Source organism: Mobula hypostoma, chromosome 6, assembly GCF_963921235.1.
Source record: "Mobula hypostoma chromosome 6, sMobHyp1.1, whole genome shotgun sequence".
Taxonomy (NCBI): domain Eukaryota; kingdom Metazoa; phylum Chordata; class Chondrichthyes; order Myliobatiformes; family Myliobatidae; genus Mobula; species Mobula hypostoma.
The window spans coordinates 187,205,290-187,227,485 of record NC_086102.1 but is presented as its reverse complement, the minus strand read 5'-3'; the positions used below and the strand labels follow the sequence as shown (position 1 = coordinate 187,227,485).

The 22,196-nt window shown below is 41.1% G+C and overlaps 1 protein-coding gene across 2 annotated transcripts in view; it reads right to left on the bottom strand.

The window, feature by feature from the left end:
- ccdc93 (coiled-coil domain containing 93) overlaps positions 1-22,196 on the bottom strand; it is an 85,602-nt gene that overhangs the window by 5,057 nt on the left and 58,349 nt on the right. For both annotated transcript variants that reach the window (XM_063052471.1, XM_063052472.1), the window contains 6 exons: positions 20,521-20,583; positions 20,030-20,103; positions 17,681-17,762; positions 15,589-15,663; positions 14,992-15,063; positions 8,941-9,049 (listed from right to left, as the gene is read on the bottom strand). In XM_063052471.1, coding sequence (XP_062908541.1) covers positions 8,941-9,049; positions 14,992-15,063; positions 15,589-15,663; positions 17,681-17,762; positions 20,030-20,103; positions 20,521-20,583 — 475 coding nt within the window. The remainder of the gene's footprint in view (positions 1-8,940; positions 9,050-14,991; positions 15,064-15,588; positions 15,664-17,680; positions 17,763-20,029; positions 20,104-20,520; positions 20,584-22,196) is intronic.

The following is a 22,196-nucleotide window of genomic DNA, read 5'->3' as shown; positions in this document are numbered from 1 at the left end:
TACCCTCAGCCAGCACATCTTTTCTTAGATAAGGAGCCCAAAATTCTTCACAATACTCCAAGTTCAATCTGACAAATCCCTAAAAAGCCTCAGCATTACATCCTTGCTTTTATAAGATATAGAAAAAGAACCAGGCCATTTCATAAGATCACAAGTTCACAAGATCACAAGACAAAGGAGCAGAAGTAGGCCATTTGGCCCATCGAGTCTGCTCCACAGCTCCCCCATGAGCTAAACTATTCACCCATCTAGTTCCAATTTCCGGCTTTTTCCCCATATCCCTTGATACCCTGACTAATTAGATACCTGTCAATCCCCTCCTCAAACACCCTCAATGATCGGACCTCCACAGCTGTATCTGGCAACGAACTCCACAAATCCACGACCCTCTGGCTAAAAAAATTTCTCCTCATCTTTGTTTTAACTGGGTACCCTCTAATTCTAAGACTATGGCCTCTTGTCCTGGACTCACCCACCAAAGTAAACAACCTTTCCACATCTACTCTGTCCAACCCTTTCAACATTCGAAACGTCTCTATGAGATCCCCTCATTCTTCTATACTCTAATGAATACAGTCCAAGAGCTGACAAACGCTCCTCATATGTTAGCCCCTGCATTCCAGGAATCATCCTCGTAAATCTTCTCTGAACTCTCCAACATCAGTATATCCTTTCTAAGATAGGGGGCCCAAAACGGCACACAGTATTCCAAATGAGGTCTCACTAATGCCCCATAGAGCCTCATCAACACCTCCTTACTCTTATACACTATTCCTCTTGAAATGAATGCCAACATAGTATTCGCTTTCCTTACCGCCAATCCAACTTAGTGGTTAACCTTTAGGGTATCCTGCACGAGGACCCCCAAGTCCCTTTGCACTTCCGATTTTTGAATTTTCTCCCCATCTAAATAATAATCTGCCCGATTATTTCTTCTTCCAAAATGTACAACTGTACATTTGTCAACGTTGTATCTCATCTGCCATTTCTTTGCCCACTCTCCTAAACTGACTAAGTCTCTCTGCAACCTTTCTGTTTCTTCAACGTTTCCTGCTCCTCTACCTATCTTGGTGTCACCCGCAAACTTAGCCACAAAACCATTTAATTCATAATCCAAATCATCGATATACATTGTAAAAAGCGGCCCCAACACCTACCCCTGCGGAACACCACTAGTAACCGTCAACCAATCAGAATAGGATCCCTTTATTCCCACCCTTTGCTTTCTGCCTATCAGCCAATGCTCCACCCATTTCAATATCTTTCCTATAATTCCATGGGCTCTCATCTTATTAAGCAGCCTCATATGCGGTACCTTATCGAAGGCCTTTTGAAAATCCAAATACACAACATCCACAGCCTCTCCCTTGTCAATCTTATTCGAGATTACCTCAAAAAATTCGAATAGGCTGGTGAGGCAGGATCTTCCCTTCATGAAACCATGCTGGCTTCGGCCTATCTTGTCATGCACCTCGAGGTATTTCATAACCTCGTCCTTGAGGATTGACTCCAATATCCTTCCAACTACCAATGTCAGACTAATAGGTCTGTAACTTTTTGCTGTCTCCTTCCTTCCTTAAATAGCGGAACTACATTTGCGACCTTCCAGTCCTCCAGAACCATGCCAGAGTCTATTGATTCCTGGAAGATCATTTCCAATGCTTCCACAATCTCCAAAGCCACCTCCTTCGGAACCCTTGGGTGCACCTCATCTGGACTGGGAGACTTATCTATTCTTAGTCCACTTAGCTTCCCAAGCACTTTCTCCCTAGTAATCTTGACTGTACCTAATTCTGTTCCCCGATACCTCTGGCTATCAGGTATATTGCTCATGTCTTCCACTGTGAAGACGGATGCAAAATACTCATTCAGTTCCTCCGCCATTATCCATTATAATTTCTCCAGCACCTTTTTCCAATCGGTCCCATATCTACCCTTGTCACTCTTCTACTTTTCATATATTTAAAAAAAACTCTTAGTATCCTTTTTTATGTTAATCGCCAACTTCCTTTCATAATTCATCTTTTCTTTCCTAATGACTTTCTTAGTTTCCTTCTGTAAGTTTTTAAAAGTCTTCCAGTCCTCATTTTTCCCACTAACTTTTGCTTCCTTGTACGCCATTTCTTTTGCTTTTATTTTTGCCTTAACTTCTCTTGTTAGCCACATTTGTGCCATTTTTCCATTCATGATTTTCTTTTTTCTTGGAATATATTTTTCCTGCATTTTCCTTATTTCTTGTACGAATTTCATCCAATTCTGCTCTGCTGTCCCTCCATTTAGCTTACTTTTCCAATCGACTTGGGCCAGTTCCTCCCTCATACCACTGTAATTTCCCCTGTTCCACTGAAATATCGATACACCTGATACCAGCTTCTCCTTTTCAATTTTGAAACTGAACTCAATCATATTATGATCACTACTTCCAAGAGGTTCCTTTACCTCCAGCTCCCTAATTGCCTCAGATTCGTTACACAGCACCCAATCCAAAACAGCCGGTCCCCCGGTGGGCTTCTGGACAAGCTGCTCCAAAAAGCCATCCTGTAGGCATTCTACAAACTCCCTCTCCTGAGATCCATTACCTTCCTGACTTCCCAATCCACTTTCATATTAAAATCCCCCATAATTATCTTGACATTTTCCTTCTGACACACTTTTTCTATTTCCAGCTGCAACTTGTAGTCCACATCCCGGCTGCTGTTTGGAGGCCTGTATATAAATTAGTGTCTTTTTACCCTTGCCATTTCTTAATTCTACCCATAAGGATTCTACCTCTTCTGATGCTATGTCCCTTCTTTCTATTGATTTGATATCGTTACTTACCATTAGGGCCACGCCACCCCCTTTACCTACCTTCCTATCTTTCCTATACACTGTGTATCCTTGGATATTCAGCTCCTAATCACATCCATCATTTAGCCATGACTCGGTGATGGTCACAATGTCATATCTTTTAACCTGCAGCTGTGCAGCAAGGTCATCCACTTTATTTCTAATGCTGCGTGTATTTACATACAGTACATTTAGGTCAGTATCTGCTGCCGATTTTGCTATATTTCTATTTTGCAGCAAATTATCCTGTATATACACCGGCCTGTCCTTCTTGCCATCTTTGCTGCACAGATTTTTGACTTATTTCTATTTTCCTCTTCCTCGCCCTAACACCTTGTTAGGCCCATTTGGACCATTGAGTCTGCTCTGTCATTTCATCACGGCTGATCCATCTCCCTCTCAGTCCCAATCTCCTGCCTTCTACCCGTAACCCTTCATGCCCGAAACAGTCAAGAATCTATCAACCTCTGTCTTAAATATTCATAAAGGTTTGGCCTCCACAGCTGCCTGTGGTAAAGAATTCCACAGATTCACAGCTCACTGACTAAAGAAATTCCTCATCTGTTCTAAAAGGACATCCATCTACTCCATCACAAACAAGAGAAAATCTGAAGGTGCTGGAAATCTAGAGCAACCCACACAAAATAATGGAGGAACTCAGGCAGGCCAGACAGCATCAATGGAAAAGAGTAAACAGTAGATGTTTTGGGCTGAGACCTTTCATCAGGTCTGCAGGAAAAAAGATGAGAAGTAAGATTAAGGGGGGGGGGGGGAAGAGAGAGAGGGAGGAAGAAACATAAGGCAGTAGATGATAGGTGAAGCTGGGAGAGGGTTGATGTAAAGAGCTGAGTAGTCAATCAGTGAAAGAAATGAAGGGATGGAGAAAGGGGAATCTGATAGGACAGGGCAATGGAAGGGAGGAAAGGGGAAGGAGCATCAGATGGAGGTGATGGCAGGTAATGAGAAAAGGTGAGAGGGAAAAGGGAATGGGGAATGGTAAAAGAGAGGAGGGGGCCATTAATGGAAGTTCAAGAAATCGATGATCATGCCATCAGGTTGTAGGCTACCCAGACAGAGTATAGAGTGTTGTTCCTTCAACCTGAGTTTGGCCTCATCGCTGCAGTAGAGGAGGCCGTGGATTGACATGTCGGAATGGGATGTAGAATTAAAATGGGTGGCCACTGGGAGATCCCGCTTTGTCTGTTTGACGCCACGAGGATGCTCGGCAAAGCAGTCTCCCCATATACGCTGGGTCTCACCGATATACAGGAGGCCACACTGGAAACACCGGATACAGAAGATGACTTATCTGTCCAGCTAGACCTACCCAAGATCCTCAAACCTGCTTGTCTGGGTAGACCCATTGTTTTTGCTTGTTCCTACCCCATCAAACTTATACCCGCATACCTCAACTCAGTTTTATCCCCCCAGTTCAGTCCTTCCTACCTATATCTGTGACTTGATCTTTTCAGTGATTTCCCCATGTGGAGCTCACCGAATTCATCAACTTTGCCTCCAATTTCCATCCTGCTTTCAAATTTACCTGGTCCATTTCTGACACCTCCCTCCACTTCCTTAATCTCTCTATCTCCATCTCTGGAGACAGTTTATCTACTGATATCTTTTATAAACTCACTGATTCTCACAGCAACCTGGACTTTACCTCTTCCCACACTACTACTTGTAAAAATGTCACCTCCTTCTCTGAATTCTCCCATCTCCACCACATCTACTTTCTACATTCCAGAACTAAGGAGATGTCCTCCTTCTTCAAAGAAAGGAGCTTCCCTTCCTCTACCATCAATGCTGCCCTCATCCACACTTCTATTTTGTGCATGTCTGACCTCACCCCATCCTCCACCAGAGATAGGATTCCTCTTGTCCTCACCTACCAGCCCAGCACATAATTCTCTGTAACTTCCACCACTTCCAATGGGATCCCACCAAGCTCATCTTTCCTGCCCCCAAACTTACTACTTTCAGCAGGGATCACTCCCTACGTGACTCCCTCCCCATTGGCTGTCCCTCTGGCACATCCTTGCAAGCAGAACAAGTACTACACCAGCCCTACACCTCCTTCTCCACTACCAATTCAGGCTCCCAAACAGTCATTCCAGGTGAGGTGACACTTCACATGTTAGTCTGTTGGGGCCATCTACTGTATCCAGTGCTCCCAGTGTGGCCTCCTGTATATCGGTGAAGCCCGACGCAGATTGGGAGACCGCCTCGCCGAGCACCTACGCTTCATCCACCAAAAAAGCGGGATCTCTTAGTGACCACCCATCTTAATTCTACTTCCCATTCTGACATGTCAGTCCATGGCCTCCTCTACTGCGGCGATGAGGCCACACTCGGGTTGGAGGAGCAACACCTTATATTCCAACTGGGTAGTCTCCAACCTGAACACAGATTTCTTGAAGTTCCGGTAATGCTCCCTTCCTCTCTTTCACCATTCCCACTCTCTTCACCTTTATTTACTCCTCACCTGCCCATCCCCTCTGTCTGGTGCTCCTCCCCCTTACTTTTCTTTCATGGCCTTCTGTCCTCTCCCATCAAATTCCCCCTTCTCCAGACCTTTAGCTCTTTCACCAATTGACTTCCCAGCTCTTTACTTCACCCCTCCATCTCCCAACTTCACCTATCACCTACTACCTTACATGTCTTCCTCCCCTCTCCCCACCTTCTTACTCTGACTTCTCATCCTTTTTCCCCAGTCCTGATGAAGGGTCTCAACCCAAAACATTGACTGTTTACTCTTCTCCATAGATGCTGTCTGGCCTGCTGTGTTCCTCCAGCATTTAGTGCATGTTCCCCTCGATTCTATATTCTAGTCCTCTTGAAGAGGATGCTAACATTGCATTTGCCTTTCTTACCTCCGACTTAACCTGCAAGTTAACTTCAGGGAATCTTGCACAAGGACCCCAAAGTCACCTTACACTTCTGATTTCTGAGTTTTCTCCCCGTTAAGAAAATAGGGTTTGCCTTTATTTCTTCTCGAAAATGCATGACTTTAAACTTTGCTACACTATATTCCATTGCCACTTCTTTGCCCATTCTCCTAATCTGTCCAAGTCCTTTTGCAGACTCTCTACTTCCTCAAGACCACTTGCCCCTCCACCTATCTTCATATCATTCACAAACCTCGCTACAATGTCATCAATTCCATCATGCAAATAACTGACGAGAAAAGAAGCAACCCCAACACTGACCCCTGCAGAACACAACTGGTTAATGGCAGCCAACCAAAATAGACCACCTTTATTCCCACTCTGTTTCCTGCCAATCACCTACTGTTTCATCCATGACAGTATCTTTCCTGTAATACCATGAGCTCTTGTAATCAGTCTCATGTACAGCACCTTGTCAAAGACCTTCTGAAAATCCAAGTAAACAACATCCACAGACTCTGCTTTGTCTAACTTGCCTGATATTTCCTCAAAGAATTCCAACAGATTTGTCAGGCAAGATTTCCCCTTGAGGAAACCATAGTGACTTTGGCCTATTTTATCATGTGCCTCCAAGTACCCTGAAACCTCATCCTTAATAATCAGCTCCAACATTTCCCAACTCCTGAAATCAGACCAACTGGCCTACATCATTTTTTTTTGCCTCCCTCCCTTCCTCGATCCAGCGATTCTTGAAAGATCACTATCAATGCCTCCATAATCTCTTCAGCCACTTCTTTCAGAACTCTGGGCTGCAGTTCCCTGGTCAGCTGACTTATCTACTTTAGACCCTTCAGCTGTCTAATCACCTTCTTAGTAATAGCAACTGCCCCCTGACACTCTTGAATTTCTGGCATATCTAGCATTGTCCACAGTGAAAACTGACAAGATACTAAAGTTCATCTGCGATTGCATGTTCCCTATTACCACGTCTCTTGCATCATTTTCCAGCAGTCTGATATTCACTCAGGCCTGTGTTTTTTTTTTAAACTCTTTATATCTCTTAAAAAAAAAACTTTAGTTATCCTCTTATATATTATTGGCTAGCTTAACGTCATGGAGTTCCTTTACCTTAAGCTCCCTAATGAAATCTGGTTCATTACACAACACCCACATTCAGAATCGTCTTTCCCTTAATGGGTCCAACTATCCAACTACAAACTACTCTAAAAAACCATCTTGCAGAAATTCTATTTCTTGCGATCCAGAAACAAACTGATTTTCCCAATCCACCTGTATATTGAAATCTCCCATGACATTGTAACATTGCCCATTTTGCACGCTTTTTCTATCTCCTGCTGTAATTTGTACCCCACATCCTGGCTACTGTTCAGAAGCCTTGCAGTTTCTTAACTCTACCCACAAGGATTCCACATCTTCCAATTCTATGTCACCTCTAAGGATCTGAATTCACTTTTTACCAACACAGCCACCCCACCCCCTACAAACGTGCCTGTCCTTTTGATACAAGGTGTATGCTTGGATTTTAAGCTATGATTTTCTTTCAGCCACAAGTCAGTGATGCACACAACATCATACCTTTCAATCTCTAACTGTACTGCAAGATCTGTATACTACATGCATCCAAATACAACACCTTCAGTCCTGTATTCATCACTCTTTTTATCCCCATGTTACACTTCAACGCATCCCATTCACTACCTCCCTGTATGTCCTGCTGATCAACCTCTCACCCTCATAAATGATTTGGTGTTCATCCTGTTCCAACTCCGATTCCTTAACATGTTCTGAAAGAAGTTGCAGCTAGATGCACTTCCTGCAGGTGTAGTTGGTAAGGACACCAGATATCTCCTGCCTTCCCACAGCCCACAAAGGAGCATTCCACTAGCCCTGGGGTCCCAATGCTCTGACGGTGTAACACGAAAGAAAGAAACAAATAAAAAATATCTACCTACAGCCTCTGCCTCTCCTCGCTGAAGCCTCTGTGAGCCAAAGCTTGAGCTCCCCACTCTAATACCAGCCTACTCACACAATGGCCACTCTGCTTAAACCCAACTTCTTTTTGCTGGTCCTTGCTAAGTGCCTAATTACGCACAATCCAACGTCACCTCAGGAACTGTGACACACAGAATATCCCATCTGCTCCCGCTCACTTCTTTTAAACTCACTTGCCTGCTATGCAGTCCAATTTCTCCTCAGAAACTGTGGCGTGCATTTAGAACACAGAACGTAGAAATTTACAGCACATTACAGGCCCTTCAGCCCACAATATTGTGCCGACCATGTAACCTACTCTAGAAACTGCCTAGAATTACCCTACTGCATAGGCCTCTAATTTTCTAAGCTCCATGTACCCGTCTAAGTGTCTCTTAAAAGACCCTATTGTATCCGCCTCTACCACCCTTGCTAGCAGTACATTCCACGCACCCACCACTGTCTGTGTGTGAAAAACTTACCTCTGACATCCCCCTTGTACCTACTTCCAAGCACCTTTAAACTATATCCTCTCATGTTAGCCATTTCAGCCCTGGGATAAAGCTTCTGGCTATCCACACAATCAATGTCTCTCATCATCTTATACACTCTATCAGGTCACCTCTCCCCGTCCATCTCTCTAAGAAAAGGCAAGTTCACTCTACCTATTCTCATAAGGTACGCTCTCCAATACAGGCAACATCCTTGTAAACCTCTGCACTCTCGCTATAGAATCCACATCCTTCCCGTAATAAGGTGACCAGAACTGAACACAGTACTCCAAATGGGGTCTAGCTAAGGTCTGACATAGCTTTAACATTATCTCACGGCTCTTGAACTCAATCCCATCGTTGATGAAGGCCGTCACACCATATGCCTTCTTAACTACACCGTCAACCTGCGCAGTAGTTTTGAGTGTCCCATATTCTGTTTTCAAATTTGACCTACTTTTCTGGGTTGAAGTCCATCTGCCACTTCTCAGCCCAGTTCTGCATCCTATCGATGTCCTGCTGTAACTGCTGACAACCCTCCAGACTATCCACAACATCCCCAACTTTTGTGTCTTCAAATATACTAGGCTATTTTCACATTTTTCCTTACTTCAGGTTTTTCTCATTTTTTTTTTAAAACTATCTTGACTTGGCCATTAGTTGCAGGTTCCATTACCACAGGTTAGATGAAAAACACATTTTTTATATATTTAAAAAAAAAAATCATCTGAAATACATACCTTGATTGTAGAGCTCAATAAACCGTCTCTGATATTGGGTCAGTTCTGCTCTGCTTGGTACCTCATCAATTTTTCGTTGTAGAACAGCGATCTCTCTATTCCGTCGAGCCTGTATTCAAATTGTGATTCACCTTTTTTTCAAAGTGTCAATTTAATTAGATATCTTACATAGTAATGTAACATAACTGCCACGGAGTGACCATACAACTTATATAAGCAATTTCATGCTCTACATAGAGGAATGCACCAAAACATTAACCGAAGTAATCCAGATGCAGATGAATTTATTAAATCCCAAGAATGCAAATTCTAAATGATTAATAAATCCTCAATCATTAATACTTTCATAACTGAAAGCCCTACTGTGATGTAACACACATAAAAGTTGCTGGCGAGGCCAGGAAGCATCTCTTGGAAGAGGTACAGTCGACGTTTCGAGCCGAGACCCTTCATCAGGACTAACTGAAGGAAGAGCTAGTGAGAGATTTTAAAGTGGGAGGGGGAGGGAGAGATCTGAGGTGATAGGAGAAGACAGGAGCCGGGGGGGGATGGAGCCAAGAGCTGGAAAGCTGATTGGCAAAAGGGATATGAGAGGATCATGGGACAGGAGGCCTAGGGAGAAAGAAAGGGGGGGGGGAGCCCAGGGGATGGGCAAGGGGTATAGTGAGAGGGACAGAGGGAGAAAAAGGAGAGAGGAAAAAAGAATGTGTGTATATAAATAAATAAATACCGGATGGAGTACGAGGGGGAGGTGGGGCATTAGCGGAAGCTTGAGAAGTCGATATTCACGCCATCAGGTTGGAGGCTACCCAGATGGAATATAAGGTGTTGTTCCAGCTCTTGGCTCCATCCCTCCCTCTCCTGTCTTCTCCTATCATTTCGGATCTCCCCCTCCGCCTCCCACTTTCAAATCTCTTACTAACTCTTCCTTCAGTTAGTCCTGATGAAGGGTCTCGGCCCGAAACGTCGACTGTACCTCTTCCTAGAGATGCTGCCTGGCCTGCTGCGTTCACCAGCAACTTTGATGTGTGTTGCTTGAATTTCCAGCATCTGCAGAATTCCTGTTGTCTGCTGCGTTCATCAGCAACTTTTATGCGTGTTGCTTGAAATTCCAGCATCTGCAGATTTCCTCGTGTTTGCGTTTTTAAAGAGCCCTACTGTGAATCAAGCTTTGAGATATCATAAAAGGTTAACATTTTTTTGTAATCAGACATCAACATAAATGCCTCAGAACTCAACAAACGGCTGGTCCACACTAAATCGTTATATTATCATAGTGGTTAAATAATTGGATTAACATCCAGAAGTATTGGTACTTTACCATGAAACTGAATTCAAATCACAACTTTGGAGCTGTAGTAGTACAAAATCCCTATATGTCACATATACAATCCTGAGACTCATTTTCCTGTGGGCGTACTCAGCAAATCTATAGAATAATAACTATAACAGGATCAATGAAAGATCATCCAGAGTGTAGAAGACAACAAACCGTGCAAATTCTAATATAAATAAATAGCAATAAATAATGAGAACATGAAATAATGAGATAGAGTCCTTGAAAGTAAGATCATTGGTTGTGGGAACATTTCAGTGATGGGGCAAATGAAATTGAGTGTAGTTATCCGCTTTTATTTAAGGGTCTGATAGCTGAGGGGTAGAAACTGTTCCTGAACTTGGTGCGAGTCTTAAGGCCCTTGTACCTTCTACTTGATGGTAGCAGAGAGAACATAACCTGGGTGTGGGGATGTCTGATGATGGATGCAACCTTCCTATGACAACATTTCATGTAGATGTGCTCAATGGTTGGTGTAATTTATCTGTGATGCACTGGGCTGAATCCACTACCTTCTGTCAGGTTTTCCATTGAAAGGCATTGGCGTTCCCATACCAGGCTGTGATGCGGCCGGTCAATATGTCCTCCGCTACACAACTATAGAAGTCTGTCAAAGTTTTAGATGTGATGCCGAATCTCTGCAAATGTACATCCTTTTGTAAAGTTCTAACTGGGGTTATTTACCAAAATGTGGAATGAAGTGTGCCAGCCTCTCTGAGTCTGGCCTACATGTGATGTCAGCTCCACTGTGGGTCAGTGGTTCACTTACTCTGTTCAGGGACAGCTGTGGATATACATAAAATACTTGTATAGAAATACCCAATGGAAAAAAAGGCGGAAAAGGAACTTGTATCGTCTATCTCACACATCAATGCATGATTTTGCAATACGAGTGTGAAATGAGTTACTGTATTTACCTTTAACATAATACATTGCAGGTCCTGGGGGCTGGAGCAACAAACTACTGGAGGAACTCAGCAGGTGGAGTAGTGTCTATGTGTGGAAAGCAGGGAAGTGTCCCTTTGCAGGGTTTCAATCCGAGTTCCTCCAGCAGATTGTTCCCATTTTCACTGCATTTCAAAGTGCTTCCCTAATTATGAAGCAGCCCTAAAGAGAGCATAGCTAAGATTTAAAGGATGTTGCTAGGACTGGAGAATTGCACTTAAGGAAAGAGCAGAGTGGGATTTTCTTTACATTGAGAGGACATTTAATGGAGTGCACAATACTTTGAGATGCTTAGTTACAGTACAGACCAATTTTCCCTGGCAATACTAGGAATTAAAGGACAAATTTGAGGTCACTGATAGACCTACATGACCTAGTTAATTGGGTCATCGGTTAATCAGGGCAGCCGTTTATTTAGGACAACTTTTGAAGAACAAAAATTAAATTGAGAAAATAGCTGGGATTCCCTCTGTTTATCTAGGACACTATACCACTTAACTAGGGCAAGAAACTATTGCATAACAGTTTCTAACTCTTGTCAGTCAGTCCTGTGCACTTGCGTGGCCATTAGATACTACTGATGCTTACAGCGATTAGGTTTTAAATAGTTGCGTGTTTGTTTTCAAGAAAAGCAGTGATTTTTGTCACTGGTAGTGAGTGAGAAATAAGCCGCAAGACAATTCAGAACTACTTTGCTCACTGTGGGTTCAAACACTCAGACCAGGAGATGCCAGGAACTATGATGGTATCAACAATCACCTTGAATGTAACAATGAAATTGAATATTTGGAGTATTTATTCATCTATAACATTGTTTGAAGGCAGTCCATTATCTGCACTAGGTGCCCGTACTGACTTTGTTCAATTACAGTCAATCACAAGAACTAGATGCATTCCTCTCTCGATGGCTATTAGAACTAATACAGTTTCAGCGCACTGTAGAGGTATTGGTAGTGTTCTGATTTGTTCTGTATTTCATTTAAATACATAAATTGTTACTCAGTTAAATAGTAGTTTGTCTTTTTTATACCTTTTAACTATTTCCATGAAACTTTGGCAAATGTGGGCAGCCGCTTAATTGGGCCAAAATGTATTGGTCTCGATGTGTCCCAATTAACTGGGATCCACTGTACTTGTACAGTCTACCTGGTCCCTTAATATACCCTCCAATAATGTCAGGCTCATTGGCCTATAATTTCCAGTTTATTCTCAGAACCTTTCTTAAACAATGAAACAACATTAGCTATCCTCCAATCCTCCAGCACCTTGCCCAAGGGCAAGGATATTTTAAATATCTCTGCTAGGGCCCTTGCATTTTCTGTACTAGCCTCCCACAGGTCCAAGAGAACACACTGTCAGCCCCTGCAGATTAATCTACCCTAATTTGCCACCAGACAGCAAACACCTCCTTCTCTGTAAACTGCATCAGGTCCATGACCTCGCTGCTGCATTGCATCACATCCATAAACTGTGTTCGACTCACGAGTAAATACAGATGCAAAAAATCCATTTAAGACCTCCCCCATCTCTTTCGGCCCCATGCATAAACTATCATTCAGATGTTACACAGGACCAATGCTCTCCCTTGTTATCCTTTTGCTCTTAATACATCTGTATAAGCCCTTAGGGCTGTCCTTCGCCTTGTCTGCTAGAGCAACTTCGTGTCTTATTTTAGCTCTCCTGATTTCTTTCTTAAGTGTTCTCTTGCATTTCATATACTCAAGTACCTTGTTTGTTCCAACCTGGCTATACCTGCTATGCATCCCATCGTTTTTCTTAACCAGGGCCTCAATATCTCTCAAAAACCAAGGTTCCCTAAACCTGTTGTTGTTGCCTTTTATTCTGACAGGCGCTTACAAGCTTTGTACTCTCAAAATTTCACTTTTGAAGGATTCCCACTTACCAAGTGCACCCCTGCCAAAAAACCTAACCGAATCCACACCTGCCAGATCCTTTTTGATAACACCAAAAATGGACTTTCTTCAATACAGAATTTCAACCGAAGGACCAGACCGCTACCCTTCCACAATTATCATGTATCTAGTGGCATTATGATCACTTGATCCAAAGTGTTCCCTACACACAGTTCTGCCACCTGCCCTGTTTTGTTTCCTAATAGGAGATGCAGTATTGCACTCTCTCTAGTTGGAACCTCTATATATTGATTAAGGAACTTTCTCAAACACACTTTTTCTATCCCATCCTGACCTTTTACAGTATGTTTGTTCCAGTCAACGTGGGAAGTTAAAACCACCTACTATCACAACCTAAACAACAGGAATTCTGCAGATGCTGGAAATTCAAGCAACATACATCAAAGTTGCTGGTGAACGCAGCAGGCCAAGCAGCATCTATAGGAAGAGGCGCAGTCGACGTTTCAGGTCTCGGCCTGATACGTCAACTGCGCCTCTTCCTATAGATGCTGCTTGGCCTGCTGCGTTCACCAGCAACTTTGATGTATGTTACTATCACAACCTTATGTTTCTTTGTGTATACACTCTATAAATTTGCTCCTCTAATTCCTGCTGACGATTAGGTGATCTATATGTAGATCCTATTAACATGGTCATCCCTCAACCCTTCTCATTCCCCAGTTCCTCTATACAGTCTCAGTGGTCAAGCTTTCTGGCTGTCCAACCACTGCTGTGACACTTCCCCTGAGTAGTAATGCCACCCTCCCCCTCCCCCCTCTAATCCCTCCTGCTCTACCATGTCTGCCAGGGGTGATAGTGAGGCAAGATCCCAGTACCTAGTAGATGCTCAAAATGGCATGTGCCTCAAATAGCCTCGACAACCAAATCCAGCTCCTGGCCTTCACATGTGGCTTAGCTACTAAGCCCGGCAGAACCATTTCCACTGAGAAGAGGAGGAGGAAAGGTGGTTTACCTTAGCCATAAAACCAGTCGCTTTGAGCAGATGGGGCTCATCAGCTGTGGTTGGCAGCTCATCTAGAAGGAAAACTTTGATCTCAAACCTCCAGTGCCTTGTGACTATACCCACTCATGGGGAAGGCTTCAGGCATCAATCCCGAGGGAAAAATCTGGAGCTGGAGTCCTAAGGCAGTCCTACACTGAGTTCGCCACTGACTGGCAACCCCTGCGATGCTGCTGATGCCAAGTTGTATCGGTCTCTGCCATTCCTTTGGGTTCATCAGATGCGTGGAAAGGGAAAGCTTGCTACATGGGAAACAGACAGCTAGGACGCAAGAGCCATGGTCTTCCCTGACCAATGGAGGACTCTACAATGTCTAAAACAATGGAGCCCTGGAACATTGAGCTGCCTGTTCTGTTCCTCCTACAACCAAGTCTCACTAATGGCTACAATGCCATAATTTCACATGCTGATCCATGAAATGTACAAGGAGAATCACCACGCCTAAGTAGATAACTGAGTAAAACTATTGATCACCTGTTTTTGGCAAACAATGACCAATCTTGCCCTGGGGTGACTAAGAATTGAGCACAAAGATAAAAAGGAAAAAGGAAATGCTTGACATTATACAATTAGATACAATTCTGCAGGAAGAAATAACTTAGATTTTGATGTTAAATTTATTCTATTTAATTTTATAGCAGTTTAATTATTACAAATGAAACAATTTGAAGGTTGGAATTTACTAAATAGGAGCTTAGTTACCAGAATTTACAGGATGTACATTTTAACAACTTCCAGTTCAATGGAAGGTGGAGCTACTCTGTAGAAAATCTTAATAATCAGCACCTACAGACAAAGCTACTAGCTTTTCAGTACAATAATTAGACTTTACTTACCAACAAGAGTCGTATTTTCTGAAGCTTCACTCTGTCTTCTTTATATTGTTGCTGTATTAATTCACTGTGCTCCTAGTTAAAGGTTAAAAAGAGGAATAATTTAAACAAACAGGCTTTGATGGAACATTCTCTCATACAGTATCCTGAAAATTACTTGAAAGAGTCTTCCAATATTCAAACCATTACATTTCTATAATTAATTAAATAGACCACAAACTGATTAAAGGTTTCATTGTAATTACTTGCTCTTTTCTGCTAGTAGGCAAAGAAATAGAATTAGCTTGGATAGGTCTAGTTGATCAACAAGTAGCAAATTAAACAAGTTGTTATAAACTATACATTTCTGTAGAAAGAATAGAATTTCTTCACTTAATTTCAGCTGGAGTAGAAATACAACAAAGACCAAAATTAAAGGAAAGGTCTGATAAAGTAACTACACCCTCAATTTTATGAATAATGTTGATACGCAGAGAATATAAATGGTAAAAGTGAATTGGGTATCTCCACTTTCTTGCACTAACATAAAAAAAAATCGACTTTGATATTATTGAAGATAGTTCATTAATATGTTAACACACTCCTTACTGTACAATATACCTTTAATTCAGCTTCCTCATTCCCCGCTGCACTCTTGAGGCTTTCAATACTCTGTTGTAATCGAGCCATTTCCTCCTGCAACAAATAGCTCAATGTGAAATGCAAACTGTTAAATTAAGCTGGAATCCCACATTTATGATACAGTACAACTATGTTGCTATCCCTCATTAGCATTAAAAAATTAAACACTGCTTTGTTGTTAATAAAATACAATTAACATGCCTTGGTGTATCTTCTTTCATATGTAACACCACAAATGTTTGACAAATATTTGAAGACAGTGTAATTTACTTTGTTTATTGACCCCAGTGTACACTTAGAGACAGAACCAGGTGAGCACGGGTTCAAGCCCAACTACAGATACTCCTGGAGAGCAGAGAGAACTTTAGCCCCTAAATATTGTGCTAACATACAGCAGAGCTCTCCTAACTAAACCGGAATATCTCTCCATTTGAAGCCACAATAGGTAACAAAAACAGAAAATGCTGAGAAGAGAAGCAGACCTTCCTGCAGATATGGCATAACCTGCTGGGTATTCCAGCCTTTTCTGTTTTTTTTTCAAGTATTATTTTAAGTTTCATTGATTTCCACATTTAGAAATACTGAGCTGACACCCATCCAGGTTGATTCTTGAGAACTGGAATGGCAAATGTATTCAACTGGTCCTGTTTCAAGTCACACAACAAAATATAAAAACATTAGAGAAAGGGAAGAATTGGATTATCTGACACTGACAGACAGAAAACAGGAAGCAGTACATAATGATTCGAACTGATGAAATTGTATGGCTGTATAGATTAGAGCAGATAAAGTGAATTATGAAAGTTGCTCCTGCTCAAGATCACACATTAAAAGTGTCAGAGTTATATGGTACTTGCCCTACTGAATCTACATTGACCAAAATCACCCATCTAACTAATCCCACTTTTCTTTAACATAGCCATCAATGACCTACCTGCCCAGTCTGCAGCTATCCACCTCCATTAGGAGAAAATTTCATTTGTATGTCTTTGGCATGTAGGAGGAAACTAAAGCAACAAATACAGTCACAAGGAGAACATAGAAACCTCATATAGTACCCATGGTCAAAATCAACACACACAAAATACTGGAGGAACTCTGCAGGCCAGGAAGCATCTATGAAAAAGGGTACAGTTGATATTTTGGGCCCAAGACCCTTCAGAAGGCCCGGAGAAAAAAAGCTGAGGAGTAGATTTAAAAGGCGAGGCGAGGGGAGAGAGAAACAGAAGGTGATAGGGGAAACCTGGAGGAAGAGGGATGAAGTAAAGAGCTGGGAAGTTGATTGGTGAAAGAGATACAAGGTTGGAGAAGGGGAAGTCTGATAGGAGGGAACAGAAGGCCATGGAAGAAAGAAAAGGGGGAGCACCAGAGGGAGGTGATGAGTGGACAAGGAGATAAGGTGTGAGAGAGATTAGGGGATGGGGTGGGACATTACCGGAAGTTCGAGAAATCGACCTTCATGCCATCAGGTTGACAGCTACCCAGACAGAATACAAGGTATTGTTGCTCCAACTTAACTGTGGTTTCATCATGACCAATGTACAGGAGGCCACTTTATTTCCAACTTGCCTTCAAATTTACCTGGTCTATCTCTGACACACCCCTCCCCTTTCTCGATCTCTGGAGACAGCTTATCTCCTGATATCTATTACAAACCTACAGACTCTCACAGCTACCTGGACTATACCTCCACCTACCCTGTTACTTATAAAAACGCCATCCCTGTCTAATAGTTGACTCTATTATACACTATACAAATTTTCACACATTTTTTAAAGAAATCTAACACTCTGTTAATTGGAGAAGTATATCAATCAATTTGAAAATACTTAGACCTTAAAAATATCAACTTTAGTTGAGAAGTACCACAAGACTGAGCTACTTAAGGTTAAACAGCAATTGGAGATGAGAGGATTGGAGGATAAAGCACTAGCAGAAAAGAGGGAGCGGCAAAGCAAGGAGAGAAAAGCAGTGAATTCTGTTTTATTTCAGTAGAATCAGTAATTCAGGCACGTCATTTTTGTGTCTTTTCATTACATGATCATATGTAAAATAAACAAAATATTCTTACCCTGCAATGATTCCTAAATTGTTGTTCCTGATCTTTTAGACTTTCATTCATTGTAACTAACTCTCTCAGCTTTTCCAGTATCCTATACCAAACAGGGTGTAGGTATTAAAATTGATGCAGAAATAACAACTCACATTAAATACACAGGTCAGCAAAAGACATAATAAGTCCTCTCAATTGAAATAACAATTATGGATCTTACAATCCCAACAAATTACTATTGTACGTACAATAGGGACACATCAAGACCAGTACATTTTGGCCCAGTTAAGTGGCTGCCCCAATTAGACAAGAGTTTCATGGAAATAATTAAAAAGGTATAAAGTTTAGCTGATACCAGGATATGTATTTGAATGAAATATATAACAATTGTCAATACCTTCAAATTCTTCGTAGTCCCTAACTTTTTGAACTAGCAAAATCATTTGATTTTCACTCCCAGCTGTTTCAGGCATCTCCAAGCCTGAAAGCTTGAAATAGCAGTGAGCAAAAGCAGTTGTGAATTGTCTTGCTGCTTATTTGTCGTCAACTATCAGTGACAAAAATCACTGCTTTTTGAACACAAATGCACGCAACTGATTCTACTTAAGAACTGCTCACTGCACTATGTAGTGTCTAAAGGTCACACAAGTGTACGCGACTGACACTACTTAGAAACTATTCAGCAACAATCTGTTGCAGGTAGGTGGCATAATGTCCCAAATCAACAAAGGGAACCCAGGATATTTTCTCAATTAGTTTTTGTTCTTTAAGCTGCTGCTCCAATTAACTGATAGCCCAATTGACCAAAATCCACTGTACTTGAATAAAAATCATTTTAAGAAAACATAGTCAGATAATGCTGTATAATAAGACTGGAAATATAAAATATTCTTAGTATTAGAATTGATCTATAACTTTTGCTATTTTAGCATACTTTATCCCACCCAGATCACTGGCAATGCTATTTTTGGAATGTGCTGTGTATTTATCATTATCTTCAATGGAACGTAAACGTATTACACTAAAGAGGACACAATCAGGTATACAGTGCAGTATTGGACTCCATACAACTGTGTTCTCGAATGTTATAAAGATATTTTAGGATGGATTCATAAAGAAGCCAAAGCAGAGTTGGAAAATGAAGTTCTTATAAAATACAGATTGGAGAATAAACTTTAAAATAAAGTTCAAAATTGGAAGTAAAATTATCAAAAGTACATATGTGTTATCATATTCTACTCTGAGATTCATTTCCTTGCAGGCATTCACAGGAAAATACAGAAATACAATAGATATTACAAAAAACGCTGCATGATAACTGGCATCCAGTGTGCAAAAAAAATACTGAGATATGAGTTGCAAAGAATTGTAAGTTATGATATGATGGAACAGTTTAGACAGAGAGAATATTTCTCAAATGGAATTGAGATTGCTTTGTGAGGAAGAACATTACAATCAAGGTGTTTTTAACTTAACCTGTTAAATATAGGATAGGAATAAAAATTAAGCATCAAACATGATACCGGCAGGGATTAATTTTTTAACTGATAAATTACTGTACAGAGACAGGGTAGGAGCATTACAATTTTTAAAAATGATGTATCTGTCTTTTTGAACATGGTAATGTTCAAGAGCAGGATTTATATTCATGAGAAGCACAACAACATCTAAGTAACAACTAATACAAGATCTAATGAAAGGTTATCAACCTGAAATGTTTCGACCTTCTCCGACCAGAGATACAGGTTAACCTGGTTACTCTTAATAGCATCTTTCCACACAAATACTTCAGTATTGCTTTACATTGTGATGCAGTATGTTAACTGGCAAACTTTTTTTCTTTGAAGATTAAATTACTGCAAACAGATTACAGAAAGGGGGTTAATGCTCAGTGCTATTAGCACACTATACTGTGTCACAGTCCTCCAGAGTTTGAGTAGCTCCTCAAAACTTCATTATCAAACTGATCAGCTCTAAGATTTGAACTTGATTCCAGATGCCGCTTACACTTGCCGACATATTCTGGTGCCTGTATGAATTACATTTCTGAAGTTATTAGATCTGGAAATCTTTATTAAATGCTTCCTTTGCAATTCCACTTGTTTGCAAAGGAAAAAGTCAGCTTACCTATTCAAAACTTGGAATCTCATGTAATTACCTACATTTCTTCTACCTCTGAATTTTATTTGACAATTTATTCCAATATTCCCATATTATCACCCAAAGTCTAGAACATTGTCCATTTATTATAACTATTGTACCAGAAAATAAACCAGATCTCAAATATGGGCTATCTGCAAACATGCTCATTGGTTATTTGTACAATTCAGAAGACTAAGTTAAATTTTAAATGCAAACACATTATACCTGGAATCAGCTTTCGATTCAGCTGCTTCAAGATTCAATAACTCTTTATCCAGCTTTCCCCCATAATTCATAACCTACAAATACAAGACACGCCAGACTGTATTAAAAGCAAAATACCTTGAATACTGGATATGGAAAACATAAAAAATATAAAAAGACATATGCAGGAGATCAGACTTCACACATGAAGTAGTGTGTAAAAGTTACCTAAATATTTCCCCTCTCCCTGCCCCCTTCCTAATCTCAGTCCACAATAGAGATCCATATCAGAATCATGCTGATCATCACTCACATATGAAATGAAATATGTTTTTTTTTTAAATAGCAGTACAGTGCAATACATAAAATTACTGCAGTATTGTGCACAAGTCTTAGGCACCCTAGCTCTACATCTGTAACTAAGACTACTGCACTGTACCTTTTTTTTAAATAAGAGCAATTTGACAAAGTTCCAGATACTTTGTTTACATAAGTGTAAACTACCATCTTACCTCCACCAGTTTTTTCTTCTCCTCCTCACATGTAGCTTGAATCTCACGATATTTAACTTGCAGCTAATAGAAAGGTGGACAGATTACAAATTAATACAGTTGAACTCCATTTAGTCACTTCTTGTGCTTTTTATGGAACTTAAGTCTTATAGTTCCATTGTTAATGTCAGCAGGAATTTACACTTACTGCTCATGTGACCTATCCATGAAATCACTGAGCTTTGCAAAAGGGCCCACTTCTAAGCTAGCTTAATGAACATAGAAATTTACAGCACATTACAGGCCCTTCAGCCCACAATGTTGTGCCAACCATGTAACCTACACTAGAAACTGCCTAGAATTACCCTTCCACATAGACCTCTAAATTTCTTAGCTCCATGTACCTATCTAAGAGTCCCTTAAAAGACCCTATTGTATCTGCCTCTACCACTGTCACTGGCAGTGTATTCCACACACCCACCAGTCTCTTGAGTGGAAAACTTAGCTCTTCCAAGCACCTTAAAACTATGCCCCCCTCATGTTAGCCATTTCAGCCCTGGGAAAAAGTCTCTGGCTATCCACACAATCAATGCCTCTCATCATCTTATACACCACTAGTAGGTCACCTCTCATCTGCCATTGCTCCAAGGAGAAAAGGCCAAGTTCACTCAACCTATTCTCATAAGGCACGCTCTCCATTCCAGGCAACATCCTTGTAAATCTCCTCTGCACTTCCTATAGTCTCCACATCCTTCCTGCAGTGAGGTGACTAGCACTGAACACAGTACTCCAAGTGGGGTTTGACTAAGGTCTTATATAACTGTAATATTACTTCCGTTCTAAAACAAGGTCTCATGGTTGATAAATGCCACACACCATACACCTTCTTAACAACACTATCAACCTGCACTGCAGCTTTGGGTGTCCTATGCACACAGCCCCCAAGATCTCTCTGGATTTTCCACACTATCAAGAGTCTTACCATTAAAAATATATTCTGTCTTCAAATTTGACATACCAAATTGAACCACTTCACAGCCCAGTTCTGCATTCTATTGATGTCCCGCTGTAACCTCTGACAACTCTCCAGACTATCCACAACACCCCCAACCTTTGTGTCATCAGCAAACTTACTTACCAACCCTACTACTTCTTCATCCGGGTCATTTATAAATATTACTAAGAGGAGGAGTCCAGAGAAAAGATTACTGTGGAGCACCACTGGTCACCAACCTCAATGCAGAATATGAACCATCTACAATCACCCTTTGCCTTCTATGAGCAAGTCAGTTCTGGATGCACAAAACAAGGTCTCCTTGGATCCATTGCCTCCTTACTTTTTGAATGAGCCTTGCATGGGGAACCTTATCAAATGCCTTACTGATGTTTAAATACCTTATCAAATGCTTCTGTCATCTCATCTTGCCTCTATCAACACTAAATTCATTATGCTGTCACCTTCCAACTGAATAATTCATAAGTTGTGCTGGTTTCCCAAGATCCTCACCTTCTTAGAAAATGCAATTCAATTAAAAGAGTTTCTTGAATATTTTATAGTTTGAAAATACAAGTCAATAATGTAATTAACAACTTCTAAAGCTAGTGTATCCATTTATCTATAAAATGCAATTCTCTTCCCTGGTCTTACATTACTCAGGTTATGCTTTCTCTAGCTCTGAAAAGTCACTATTCCCCTT